The sequence below is a fragment of the Falco naumanni genome, chromosome 1 (genome assembly GCF_017639655.2).
Source record: "Falco naumanni isolate bFalNau1 chromosome 1, bFalNau1.pat, whole genome shotgun sequence".
Taxonomy (NCBI): domain Eukaryota; kingdom Metazoa; phylum Chordata; class Aves; order Falconiformes; family Falconidae; genus Falco; species Falco naumanni.
In genome coordinates, this window is record NC_054054.1 from 44220908 (window position 1) to 44233080 (window position 12173).

General features: G+C 46.0%; 1 protein-coding gene across 1 annotated transcript; it reads left to right on the top strand.

The window, feature by feature from the left end:
- Positions 1-832: 832 nt before the first annotated feature.
- CD8A (CD8a molecule) lies at positions 833-9013 on the top strand. The gene is made up of 6 exons (XM_040582357.1): positions 833-1736; positions 2283-2923; positions 3186-3339; positions 3846-3962; positions 5581-5611; positions 8116-9013. Exons 1-6 carry the CDS (start codon positions 1691-1693, stop codon positions 8168-8170), a joined length of 1044 nt encoding a protein of 347 aa, XP_040438291.1. The 5' UTR covers positions 833-1690; the 3' UTR covers positions 8171-9013.
- The last annotated feature ends 3160 nt before the right edge of the window (positions 9014-12173 follow it).

A 12173-nucleotide genomic window follows, 5' to 3' on the forward strand; every position in this document is an offset into this window, starting at 1 on the left:
CGATAGTTGTGGTACTAGTGATAGAAGTGTGGGGGCACACACAACCCCAAGGGATGGCAGGAACCAGCTCACTTCAGCATCTCAGAAAACACGAGACTCAACTGCAGTCATCTACAAGGCAGGCACGTAGTTCCAGTTCCTTGTCCACGTTCCTCCATGAGCCCGTGAAGACAGGCGCTTCCCAGGAGCAGCTTGTCCCATCATAAAGGGAGGATGAATTCTGCTTAGGATAAGGAGAATAAACTGCCCACTGAAACCAGCAGGAGCCTACAGAAGTAGCATCGCTTGATGTCTCATCTGGACATAGCTGCAGTGTTAAGAGGTGACATGTAGCTCAAGACAGATGTTCACATTTCCTTGACAGGATTCTGAGACCCTGCCTCTTGTAACGTTATTTAACTGGCAAAACCTATTTGCTCTTTATTTTGACAAAATCTGCTCTATTTCAGGGAGATATCACAAGTCTTCCAGCCTCATGAAAGTACGAATTTCACACATCTCAGTGGGCCTAACAGCAGCTTTCCTCACTCACCAACATGCTCTGATGCCCAGTGAAATAAACCAGATCCTGAACCATTTTCCATCACTCATCTCTAAGCAGCAGCCACAACAGTAACAGCATCAAAGTCAGCAGCACCTGGTTTCTGACATGCACAGGACAAGGGGGCTTTCTTTGCAAAGGAGTAAGAGAGAAATACCTAGCACAGGAAAATAATCAACAGGAAAGCCAGGGAGTGCCAAACAATGAAATAAATAACACACCATCCCAGCCCTTCACAGTCTGGTGAAACTGGTGCTATTGTATGTGCAAAGGTCCAGGAAACATCGCCCATACCCATGTGTCAGTGGTCACCTGGAGGCAGCAGCAAGGGCCCTCTCCATTAAAGCATACAAGGGCTTTTTTGGCAGGGCGGAAGACACTGTGGTTAGAGAAGAAAACCACAAGATGTAAAAAACCCCAAAAGAATGCATACCTCTGGGGCATGGGGCTTTCTCAGTGGGTTTCAGATCACAGACCACCTGCCTTGCACAAAGAGGCTTTTGCAGAGCAATTACAAAGAACAGCAAAGAACAATTGAGCACCTGAAGAATTCGGCTGCATGTCAGCAACGTTTGTGCTTGGAGATAAATAACATGTATGGATATGTGTTATGAAACGCCCATGTCCTGCTGGCTGGCTAACAAAATACAGCGTGCTCTGCCATTTGCACAAGAGCCTTCGAACGCACGCAAGCAAAGGCAGCAGAATCCCTGCCAAGCAGCACAACCCGGGGCCTGCAGCCAAAGCACAGGGCTTGTCCATGACTTCTGCAGAGCTGGAGCCGCTGTGATCCCCCCACATGCTGGGAGACGGCAGATTGCGGTGGCTGATCCTACCTCAGGCACGAGCATCGCCAGTCAATCCCTAGCAAAGTCATCAAGGCAAAAATCCTTGACAGACCGTTAAGAACAGGTAACAATCAATGAGCCCAAATTCTGGGCTAGAACTGAATTTTTTCAGAAATCTTTTTTTTCCTCCTCGTTTTGTCACAGATGCTGTGACATCTGTATCAAAATCACCTCTTTACCCAAGAGGGTCCCGGATGACATCACATCCTCTCCAAAGAGCAACGCAGCCTCCCAAGTCAAGTGAGGAAGATCAGCTCTGCTCCGCTACGCCATCCCCAAGGACAGCCACCCCTAGGAGGAGATGACTGGGTCTCCTGCGCTGCTCCTTCTGCTCACTCTGGGGCTCTGTGAGTATGGATACGGGGTTATGCATCACCTTCACTGGGAGGGGCACGGAGGCTCCTTCACCAAACCCAAGAAAACGGGACTAAATAGTTCAAGGGAAAATGAAAAGCAAACCAAAAAGGCTCGCTTTGAGGTTTACTCTGTAACTGCGGGGATAAAGGCAGCATGGCCTCAGCCAGCACAGGGAAGCCAGAGGGGTGGCTGCAGCATCACATGCCCCGGGAAGGGAGCCCGGTCAGAGAAGTGGTTCTGGAGGGGAGGCGGAAGGGGGAAAACAGGGGGTTTAGCAGTCTGTGTTTTCAGGGAGTCACTTCAAGTAATCTGAGAAGGGGTATCAGCCCTGAGAAGGCAGCTGAAAGGGCAGTGCCCACCTTTAAAGCCCAGGTAGCCGATTGCCAAGCACCCCACACACACCGTCCCAGCAAGGACTCCAACAGCACAGTCCTCCCTCTGTATTTGACCTCACACCTTGTGGACAGAGAATGAGGTGTGCCTGGAGGGGATGTGGCTTGTCCCAAGCAGTTTCTGCAAGGATTTCTCTCCCACAGGCTGCCCCAGGATCCATGGCCACAGGTACCAGATGACAGCCACATTTCGCAACAGCAGAACCACACACCCCCAGGTGGGACAGCGGCTGGAGCTGGAGTGTCAGACCACCAAGGATGACGGTAGCATATTCTGGATCCACCAGGACAAGGGTGGGACCCTTCACTTCATCGTCTTCACCTCTTCCCTGAGTCAGAACAACTTCAAGGGGAACACACCGACATCCACACGCTTCGAGGCAAAGAAATACGGCAAGTCCCACCAGTTGGTAGTGAAGTCTTTCTCGCCACAGGATGAGGGAAACTATTTCTGCCTCATGAACATCAACAGAGTGCTGTACTTCAGCCCTCCACTGCCTGTCCTCTTGCCAGGTCAGCAACACCTCCACCCAACTTTGCTTAGCTCTGCCAAAATGCCCAGGAACTCTTATCCCTGCCTTTTTAAATCACTGCCCTCTCCCACAAACCCCATTTTCCCTGCTTGCTTGCACGAGGCATCTTGTGACCAATGTACCAAGTTCTCCTGCCAGAGGCTCCTGCCTTGCCCTCCATTCTCATGGTATCGCTCCTGCCCAAAGACAACGATGATCAGGCAGACCCAGCATTACCTCCCCAGCCCCACTTCCCCAACCCATTCACAGCTTTGAAGGGATAAGACTAAAGCGGAGTACACCACCACCTCTTCCTTCCTCACCTCACATAGGTCCCAAAAGTCCTACCAACCTCAGGGAACTTGGGCTTTCTGAGCACGGTGGCAGAAAGTAAAAAATAAGGAGCCTGCAGCTCCTTACTGGGTCATGGGAGACCCTCTTTGGGGGAGTCACCATCCAAAACGGGTTCTGTGAAGTCCCCTCCGACCTGAGCCCTATGCTGGCCACAGCAGCAGCTGTGCCCTGGCAGGGATAGGAGGGCAGAAAAGCACTATTTTATTGTATTACCCTATATGCTGTATTCATCTTATTTTCACTTATAGTTGTCACCACCACCACCACCACAGTGGCACCCACCACCCAGCACAACATCACCGAGAAGGACCCCTGCCTGAAGACCCCGGATCCAGGTAGCCAAGCTGCAGGGAGGGAGAAGGAAATTGCTGGGCCCTGGTCCACTGATACCGAGGGGGATCCTGCAGGCATTTTCAGATGGGGAAGGGGGAGCGAGAATCCTTTCTCAGAAGGAATAAATTCCAATGCTTCATCCCACGTAGGGAAGGCTAAGGATGATGTAAAAAGGACGAGCATGCCTCACATGTGGCCACACCAGGGAGAGGTGGAGGAAAGACAGACAGAGCCTGGGGGGCTGGGGCTGGTTTTATCCTCGGCAGGGGACACGAGAAAACTTTTGGCTACTTGTGCTCCCTCAAGTCCCCAGGAAACTGCCGAGAGCAGCAGCACTAACAGGGATGGATGCTGCGCTTCCAGGCATCGCTGGTGGGTAAGAGGAAGCCCTCTGCTACACCACCAGTCTCACTGAGCACCAGCAGGCAGGTCCCTTGGCTCCAGCAGAGCTGGCTGTAACATCAGCTGCGAGCACCTGGTGGACCTTTCCGCTTTTCTGTTCCTGCAGAGACCAGCAAGGAGAAAGATCTGAATTTCCTCTGTGACATCTTCATCTGGGTTCCCTTAGCAGGCACTTGCCTCCTGCTCCTCATTGCCCTGGCAGTCACCATCGCTCTGTGTCAACGTAAGAACATTAAGACTCACCCATAAAACCTGTAGATATTCCTCCAGCCTGAAACCGCAGCCCTGTCCTTCAGGGGAATGGATCTTCTAGCTAACCCCTTTACGTAAGCATCAGATGGCCAGGACACGGTCAATGCAAGAGGACCGCTGTTAATATCAGCCTCTGTAGTTTCCTCAGCAGCAGGCTTAGGCCAAGAAATAATTATCCACTCAGAATCATACAATCACTTAGGTTGGAAAAGACCTTTAAGGAAGAAAAAGAGATTATAAATAGAGAAAACTTGGCTCTACCAGCCTTGACTTGGTGCATCAGAGGCCAAAAGTACCAGAACCTAAAAGACTGTGACAAAATAGGGCAAACATGCTCCAGCATGGGGCTTGCAGATCCAAACGCTGAGACTCCCATTACCAGCTCGGGCTGTAACCATACTAGCAGCTTAATTACACAGGTTCAGGGACTGCTATGGTTAAAGCAGTAATGCAGTTAATCTCTGGGTAGGCAAAAGTCCCTTGGTGAAATTTCATGTTTGAAATGTCTTTAAGTCAGCTTGAGCAAGCAGTGAGTACAAATGCATTTAAATCAATTTAATGCTCACTGAAATCAGTTTAACTTTCTGATACCTCCAGAAGTTACACTGATTTCATTAACCTGGCTCAGCTCATTTGCCCAGAGCACCAAAGAGTTTTACTGTTGAATTAACCTAACTAAAGGCTTGCCTACCCCACATCCTGGAGCTGATGTGAATTTACCAGCTAATCCAGTTAAAAAAAAAAAAAAAAAAAAAAGTAGTATGATTTTTCAGCAGTCCTCAGCCCTGAAAAATCAGCATGGTCTACAGCGATAGGAAGGAATATGTGACAAAACATTGATGAGCCACAGCCAGAAATCAGCCTACTTGAGGGAAATAGCTAATGATGCAGCAGAACGCCCAGCCTTGGTCCAAATTCCTTCTGAAGTCACCAGAAGCCAAGAGACCTTCACATGCACTGGGATTCTCTGGTGACCTGCAACATCGTTACCCTGCAAACACCGCTCAGTGACTTATTTCTGTCTTTTAATGTTGATGTCAATGACCACTGAAAAGCCGTTAGCTGCAATTAATCTCTGCTGCAGCAGACAGCCTGAGCCCTTAAGGACAGATTTTTATCTTGTGCTAAAATTAACAGGTGGACATTGTATTTTGCCAAATACATCCCAAAGTAACAACATAGATGTAAAATGGGGAAGAGTATCGTTCAACTTGGTTGCATGCTGCACAGCTTCATCACCACTCGCCTGTTGTAGCAATTAATTGCTGCCAGTGGATTTTCAGCAACATACTGAAGTCAGTTGAGACAGCAAAAAAAATATAACACAGTCAGTGGTCCCAGGATGACCCTGCTGCTGTTACCCACAGGAACATTTAATTCATGAAAAGGCTTCAGCAGACTGCTGGGGAAACGTGAGCTGCAGCATCGCCCCCTTGCGTGGCTTTCCTCAAAAATAAACTCGATTTACCTATTATTACTCTTAAAGACAGCAAGTTGCTAGGGAATGCCAGCCCTACCTCACTGCAGTGTTTATTCACTGACCTCTGACTTGGTATCTTAGAACTAAAACGTTTTCTATTTTATTTTAGAAACCAGAAGACGGAGATGCAGATGTAAAAGGTTAGTGACAAATGTCGACAGTTCTCTTTTAAACATGACAGCATCTCACCTTCAAGCGGTAAAGCAGGCAGGTGCCAAAAGTGACCTAAAAATTCTTCATCTGTACTCAGTGGATGGGAGGGGACTGTGTAATAAATTACGGGCAAAAAAAAGAGTGAGGAGATTCTCTTCTCCTGTGTTTGTTTTTTTAATGTTAATTCAAATCAGTGAGCACTGACACCACAGTAGATACTAAAAAGAGAGGTGTCTGTCACAGCCTAAAAACTTTGTGCATCACCCAACACTATGACTAACCACGTTTGTGTGCTTCTCCAACTTGAGCCTGGTGGTGGGGTTGTATTTCATCCCTTCCCCTTCCTAAACGGTTCATTTGATTTCATCACTGGGCCTTCACGTTGTGCCCACTGATTAGATGCAAGTTAAGGCATCCCAAATCCCCCTCTGCATAATTTTGGACCAACATCACCGTGGCTTTATACCTCTATTACCCCAACAGGCACTAAGTAACAGGAGCAGAGAGGCTGACGCAGCCTTGGACAATTTTCCTGAGAAACAGCAGTGCAGATATGTATAGCTTTAGAGTTAACTACTTTCTAGAGCAGACAGGAACCCTTTTTTTTTTATGCTTTCCCTTCTGCCCCCCCAACCCACCAATCACCCTGAGTCACCAGGAAAACACTTGCAGAACAAGAACTGCACTTTGCCAGTTTGCAAGAAGAAATCCTTTTGCCTGCTGCTAAAATGCATTTTGCTTCAGTAAATCGACCCTCCCTGCAGCAGGTTCCTTCACCCCACCTGCTCTGCAGAAAACCGCTTCTGCAGTTTTGCAAGCCCTGTGCTGACAGTGCACCCTAGGGCTAGTGGCAAGAGTGCTCCAGCACCAAAAACCCCAGTACTGCTCAGGCCAGGCCAGCACTTGGAGTCATAGAATAGTTTAGGTTGGAAACCTTCTCCAGTGCTTGATAGCCCTTTTGGCAAAGACGTTTTTCCTAATATCCAATCTACACCTCCCCTTGGAAAAGATGGGTTGCAAGAAAGTTTGGAACAGTGTGTTCACACCTCTGGAGGAGGGAGCCTTCTTTTTGCAAATCAAGCATCTTTTAAATGAAATACATTCATGTTCCTTGTTATAATGGGTCTCATGGTAGTAGTTTTTAGTTGTCCAAAATTACAATCACTCAGAAAGAGCCTCCCTCCCCCTACATTAACAGCAAAAGGATCCCCTAGGATTTTATATCCTTTTTAAAGGCCGAACGCAATAGGAATCACTGGCTGAACAGTAACAGTGTTTAACGGCAGAGGCACTGAGTGGCAATGCCTTCTGCCCTTTGGGTTCAGCCTCCCTACGTATGTATCAGAATACAGCTGCACCCCCAGACACGCGCTTTCTTCTGCCTGTCTGAAAAAGGGAGCAGCCTGTCATTTTTAGGATGGGTATTTATTACGTTCAGTGCTCTTCCGATACCCGCCTGGCTTTCCAAGGGCAAAATGATAACAAAGAGCTCTTCTTGCAGCCTTCTTTAGGACTACACTCGCGTTCTTCACTTACCTCAATCCCTGTTGCCAGCCCTGTGCAAAGATGTTTTGTCCCTAAGGGGGGAAATAAAAAAAAATAAAACAACAAAAAACCATACGGCACAGCTCTTCAATTTTGTGGCGATGGAGTGGCTGGGTTACAAGTGCCTCAAGAAATCATCTTGTCAAGGACAGCTTTCCTTCGGCTGCACTAACATGACAGGGCTCTGGTTTAAGCAATTGTTGCATATTTAAGCTTTCCTTTAGAGAGGAAGTCCCTGCTGCTCTGAGCAGTTCCTGCCTATTGAAATGAAGCTCTTTGGAAGTTAATAGTGCAATTCACTCAATTAAAGAGCGCCTGAGGATCTGGCCTGGGATTCTTGCTGGCAGCTGAAGGATTCATTTTCCACCATAAATTAATCTTGAGTGAAAACGGGTGCCAAGTCTCCAATTCATTAAATCAGCATAAAGCTATCAGTTGCTGGAGACCAGTAACTTCTACTACTTCAGGAGCACGCTGTCTAGAAAGCCTCCTTTTAAATTCCTGCAGGAAACTGCTTTGCAACAAGAAAAAAGTCTTTATGAATTGGTAACAGCTTCCCCAACTCCAAAAAAAGCCCTGAGCTCTTCTTTACTCATTCATTTCTGAATGTGGAGAAAGGCTTGATGAGAGGACACGACTGTGCAGAAGCCAGAGGTAAATTCAAAAAAGCCTTTTTTGGGGGGGTGATTTTTGTTTGTTTGTTTTTTAAATAAGTAATACAACAATTGATCAGCAGCATATTTTAAGAAAGTCCTACTGGCTGTCACTAGTTGAAATATTAGCAGATCCTTCACTAGCACAGAGGATTTAGGAACACTTTGCAGCCTGGTCTTGGAGGTCCTGGGCTGCAGACCCAGGCTAAATGAGCTGACCAGCAGCCATATGTTAGTTGCCTTCTTGTTCCTTTCACATAAATAAAAAAAAAAAACAACTTTTCTCTCTTTAGACCTGCAAATGGGAAGCCCAATGTGAAATCTAGCATGCCAAGCCACCATATATAAGCATCTGCACCTTCTGGATCGTCTCCTGGGAGCTGTCACCACATAAGCCCATCACCTATGTTACCTAGAATGCTACTACTTCTCATGCACTCTGCCCTGACAAATTCGAAAAGAAAAAATGGAGCGAAAACACACAGACAGCACCTGAAGCACAGCTCCTTCCAAAACCTGAGGTTTCCAAATTAATTCCCAAGGCCCTCCTATTCCCACTGACAGGACTCTGCAGATCAGGCAAAAGAAACCAGTCAATCCTGATGTTGTTGACAGCTGGCAGTGATAAGCTGATGAGAAAAAAGGATATTAGCTGTACCCTTGCCCAAGGGTATGTGACATTCTTTCTAAAACACAGACAAAATTTGCATTTCCTACAAAATGACTTACACAAAAATGCCCTCACGTAATACAGCCTCTTTTTGTGGTGACACGTATCACTTAGGAGTCCTACAGTTTCATATAATGTTATACAAGACTGCACTGAGAAGATAAATTGGGATTTAATGAACCTTACCTTTTTGGTTTTTACAGTCCTGGGGACTAACATTTACCTTTTTTCTCTTGCTATCCTTGGTTCTGCTGCTAGCTCTACTTCCACCAATTTCAGCAGGAGTTTTGCCTGCGCAAGAAGGGTGGGATTTTCTGTCTTTCTGGAAGAAATAGCTGAGTGGTAAAAAACAAGTCTTTGTCAGTTGCTTTGGTTAAGCAGGATTCAGCATGCTGACCTGGGACATGTGGATTGACTACAATGACTTCTGGGTTTTCAGCTCTGTATTTGATGTAAATATTTCCTTACTACACTTGCAAATTGGGTACAGAGTGAAAAATAAAACAATGTTTCTAGTCAGACTCAATGACATTTCTTTCTTTCTTCAGTTCCTAGTCTCAGAAAAGCTACGCTCCTTTGTGAGGGTAATAAATGAGGGTCTGAGGAAGTCTTCAGTAGGGCAAAAGGCAGTGATTTATATAACAGCCTGAGCTTTAGCATGCCAGAGTTCAGCTTCCAGCTTGCCACAGCCTAAAATGATCTAAAAGTATCTTCCCAGGGGCTTGCAAGATGGGCCCCATAGCACTCCTCCATCCCAGGGAAGTGCTGTGAAGGTGGCAGAGATAAACACTCCGGAGGTTCTGAGGTATTCTTGCCAAGGGGCTGATAAAAACCTGGGGGGAAAAAAGAATGAAAGCAAGCCCTTGCTAGTCTCCTCCTCTGCAAACAAGCTGGGAAGGAGAGAAATTCACAGAGAAACAAAGTTCCTCCAAACTTAGCTTTTTGTAAAACTATGGGTAAAAAAAAAAGGGGGGGGACGGGGACCAGAGAAGTATATCTAAACAACAGCAGGCAAATACTGAATGATAACTACACATACCTACACACACAATAAAAAAAAATTAACAGAAAAGCCTTAACACTGAAATGTCTGTGAATTCGCAGCCATTAAGAAACACTGAGACACATTCAATCTGTTAAGGGTGACCTCGTTCAAACCCCAGGTGCTAAAGCTGGGGAGATGCTAAAGCTGGGGAGAAGTGAGGGTCTTGCCACACCTGCAGTGCCAGACTGCCCCAACACAGTCAGCCTCATCACCAAGGTGCAGCTGCATCTTGACAACACCACAGAATCACATTTTGTTAATAGTGTGTGAAGGAGGTTCTCGACTACATGGTGAGATGACTGCACTGGCTGCAGGGCCAAAGGCTGGAAGCTGTTACGGGTTTGTAAGAGGCACATGGGAGTCTGAGATACAGAATGACTTTCAAAAAGAAGTGGAAGGAATACATTCGCTCAAAGGTTGGCAGTTACCTAACTGCAGAGTTGCTCACAGCTAATAGTGGAACACCTTAAAACTCTCAGAAGCTGGTGGGCTAACGGCAAACAACCTAGGAGTTAACACTTACTCGTGGAAAAAGTAAGAGCTGACGTACAGTTTAAGCATAATCTCAACCAATAAAGAAAAAAGGCTTCAAGGTGGTCACTGAAAGCCCCATGGAGCTGAGCAAGGCATCAGACACCCCTACAACACACAGCATCCAGAATCTGTTGCATTTGTTAGACACCTGCTTCTAGTCCCATTCAGTGCTTCACTTACTCAGAAATATTTTCTGAGCAATAAAGAGTTTTGAGGAGTTAAATAAGCTCCAGGTAAATAATACAGCCAAAACAACTCCAGAAGAGCCAACAGCTGGACTGGTCAGTTAAATCACTTTGTCTGTCCACGCCTGTATTTGACAGATGACCTGTCACAGCAAAGACACATAACCCTCAACTCAGACTCCTCAGACTAATGCTGTGGCACGTTCCACAACTGCTTGGAAGCCACCCCACCGACGCCATACCCTTGCTGCTGTTTCTGCAGCACTCGAGACAGAAAACCAGAGTAAGGCAAGGAAAAAACTACAGAAGTCTCTGAAAGAACAGTAAATAGACACTGAAATATGACCTTCCTTTAACAAGGTCTCTTCTGATTCATCGGAAATTAAATTTCTCCGACATGTAGGGGCAGCGTGACCTATCCATCATTGCATTCCCATCCTGAGCCATGCTGAATAAAGTCGTGCATTTTTGCCATGGGAGGCCCACCACATCTCTTTGTGCTCCATGCTCCTGGAAACCTCCTGCATAATTTAGAAACCTTCGAAAATACTGGAATTCACTCTCAGTTCAGGGCGAGGGGGAAAAAACTATCAAACAAAAGACCTGTGTTTGGGTATTTAGTTCCTTCCCCCCACAGGCAAATGTCTCACTGATGATGCTTAAGACTTGGACTGAGACACTGCATCTTTCCCCATCCCTTTGTTCCTTTAGCCAAAGTAAAGGAAAACCCACAGCGGTAACTTGGCATGTAGTGAGAAAGAAGAAACCAACAGCAGTGTCACTAAGCCCGAAGAAAAACACAAGGCAGATAAAATGCAGGAGAAAAGGGGATATCCATTTCAAAGGCTGAATTCAGGTAAGCTTTGCTCAGCCCAGTCTGGGTCACAGCACCTGCCAGCCTCAGCACCGAGGCTTCTTTCCACTGAGCACTGGAACTGTGCTGTTTGGCTACATTCAAAATAACCCTCCAGGATGTGGAAAAATTCTTAGTTCTAATGTGCAACAGGAACTAGATAAACACTACCAGGGCTTTTACATTTGAATACATGGATACATCTGTCCTGTAAAAACTACAGGTCAGTGTGGTCTGAAAACACCAGTTCCTGCATACCAGCTCAGCAGGACTCAGTAAAAGCTTACAGTACAGCCTGTGAACAACTCCTACTTTCCATATTTCCCTATAGGACTGCTCCTCTAACGCAAACATGGAGTCATAAAGGAATATTAAGTCACTCTTCTCTCATATATTATATATATCTAAAAGAATAGTGGTTTTCTAAAAATGGCTTTTTTTTTTTTAGTTTTAATTAAATTCAGAACAGTAATGTAACACTACATTACAGCTTTACTCACTACAGATTGTTGCTGCCACTCATTCTTTTTTCTTCTTGTTCTCGAAGTGCCTTTCCCTACACTGTAGTCTCCTAGTCACACAAGGAAATCACAAGAACTGGGATGGATCAAGGAGCATGAATTCTTTTCCTACTGGAGACAAATCAACCTCTGCAGTGATAAGCACAGAAAGGAAAACAGTACCTTGCCGCAGGCAAACAAACCTTGCAAGGAAAATCTAACCCAAACTTACTGTGTTAAACTTGGCAAGGTGGCTCTTGAGTAGTCATAAACAACTTCAACCTTAAATTTTAGCAGCAGTCATCCTGTAAAATGTTAAGAAGAAAGAACAAAAGCCACAAGAGAGAGAAAGGTCTAAGTTAGCAGTGATCAGAAGCACTAACTCATTACTTGTAACACAGCTTTTGCTGCAGCTTCTACACACCTTAATTAACCAGACTTATATGACCATACAGTATTTCACTACGGAAACACTGATTTTTAGGAGTGTAGACTGGTTGTTCAGCCATGCCTACTTGCAACAGGTAGTGCTGAAGTCACTGCAGGAAGAAACAATTCAAAAAT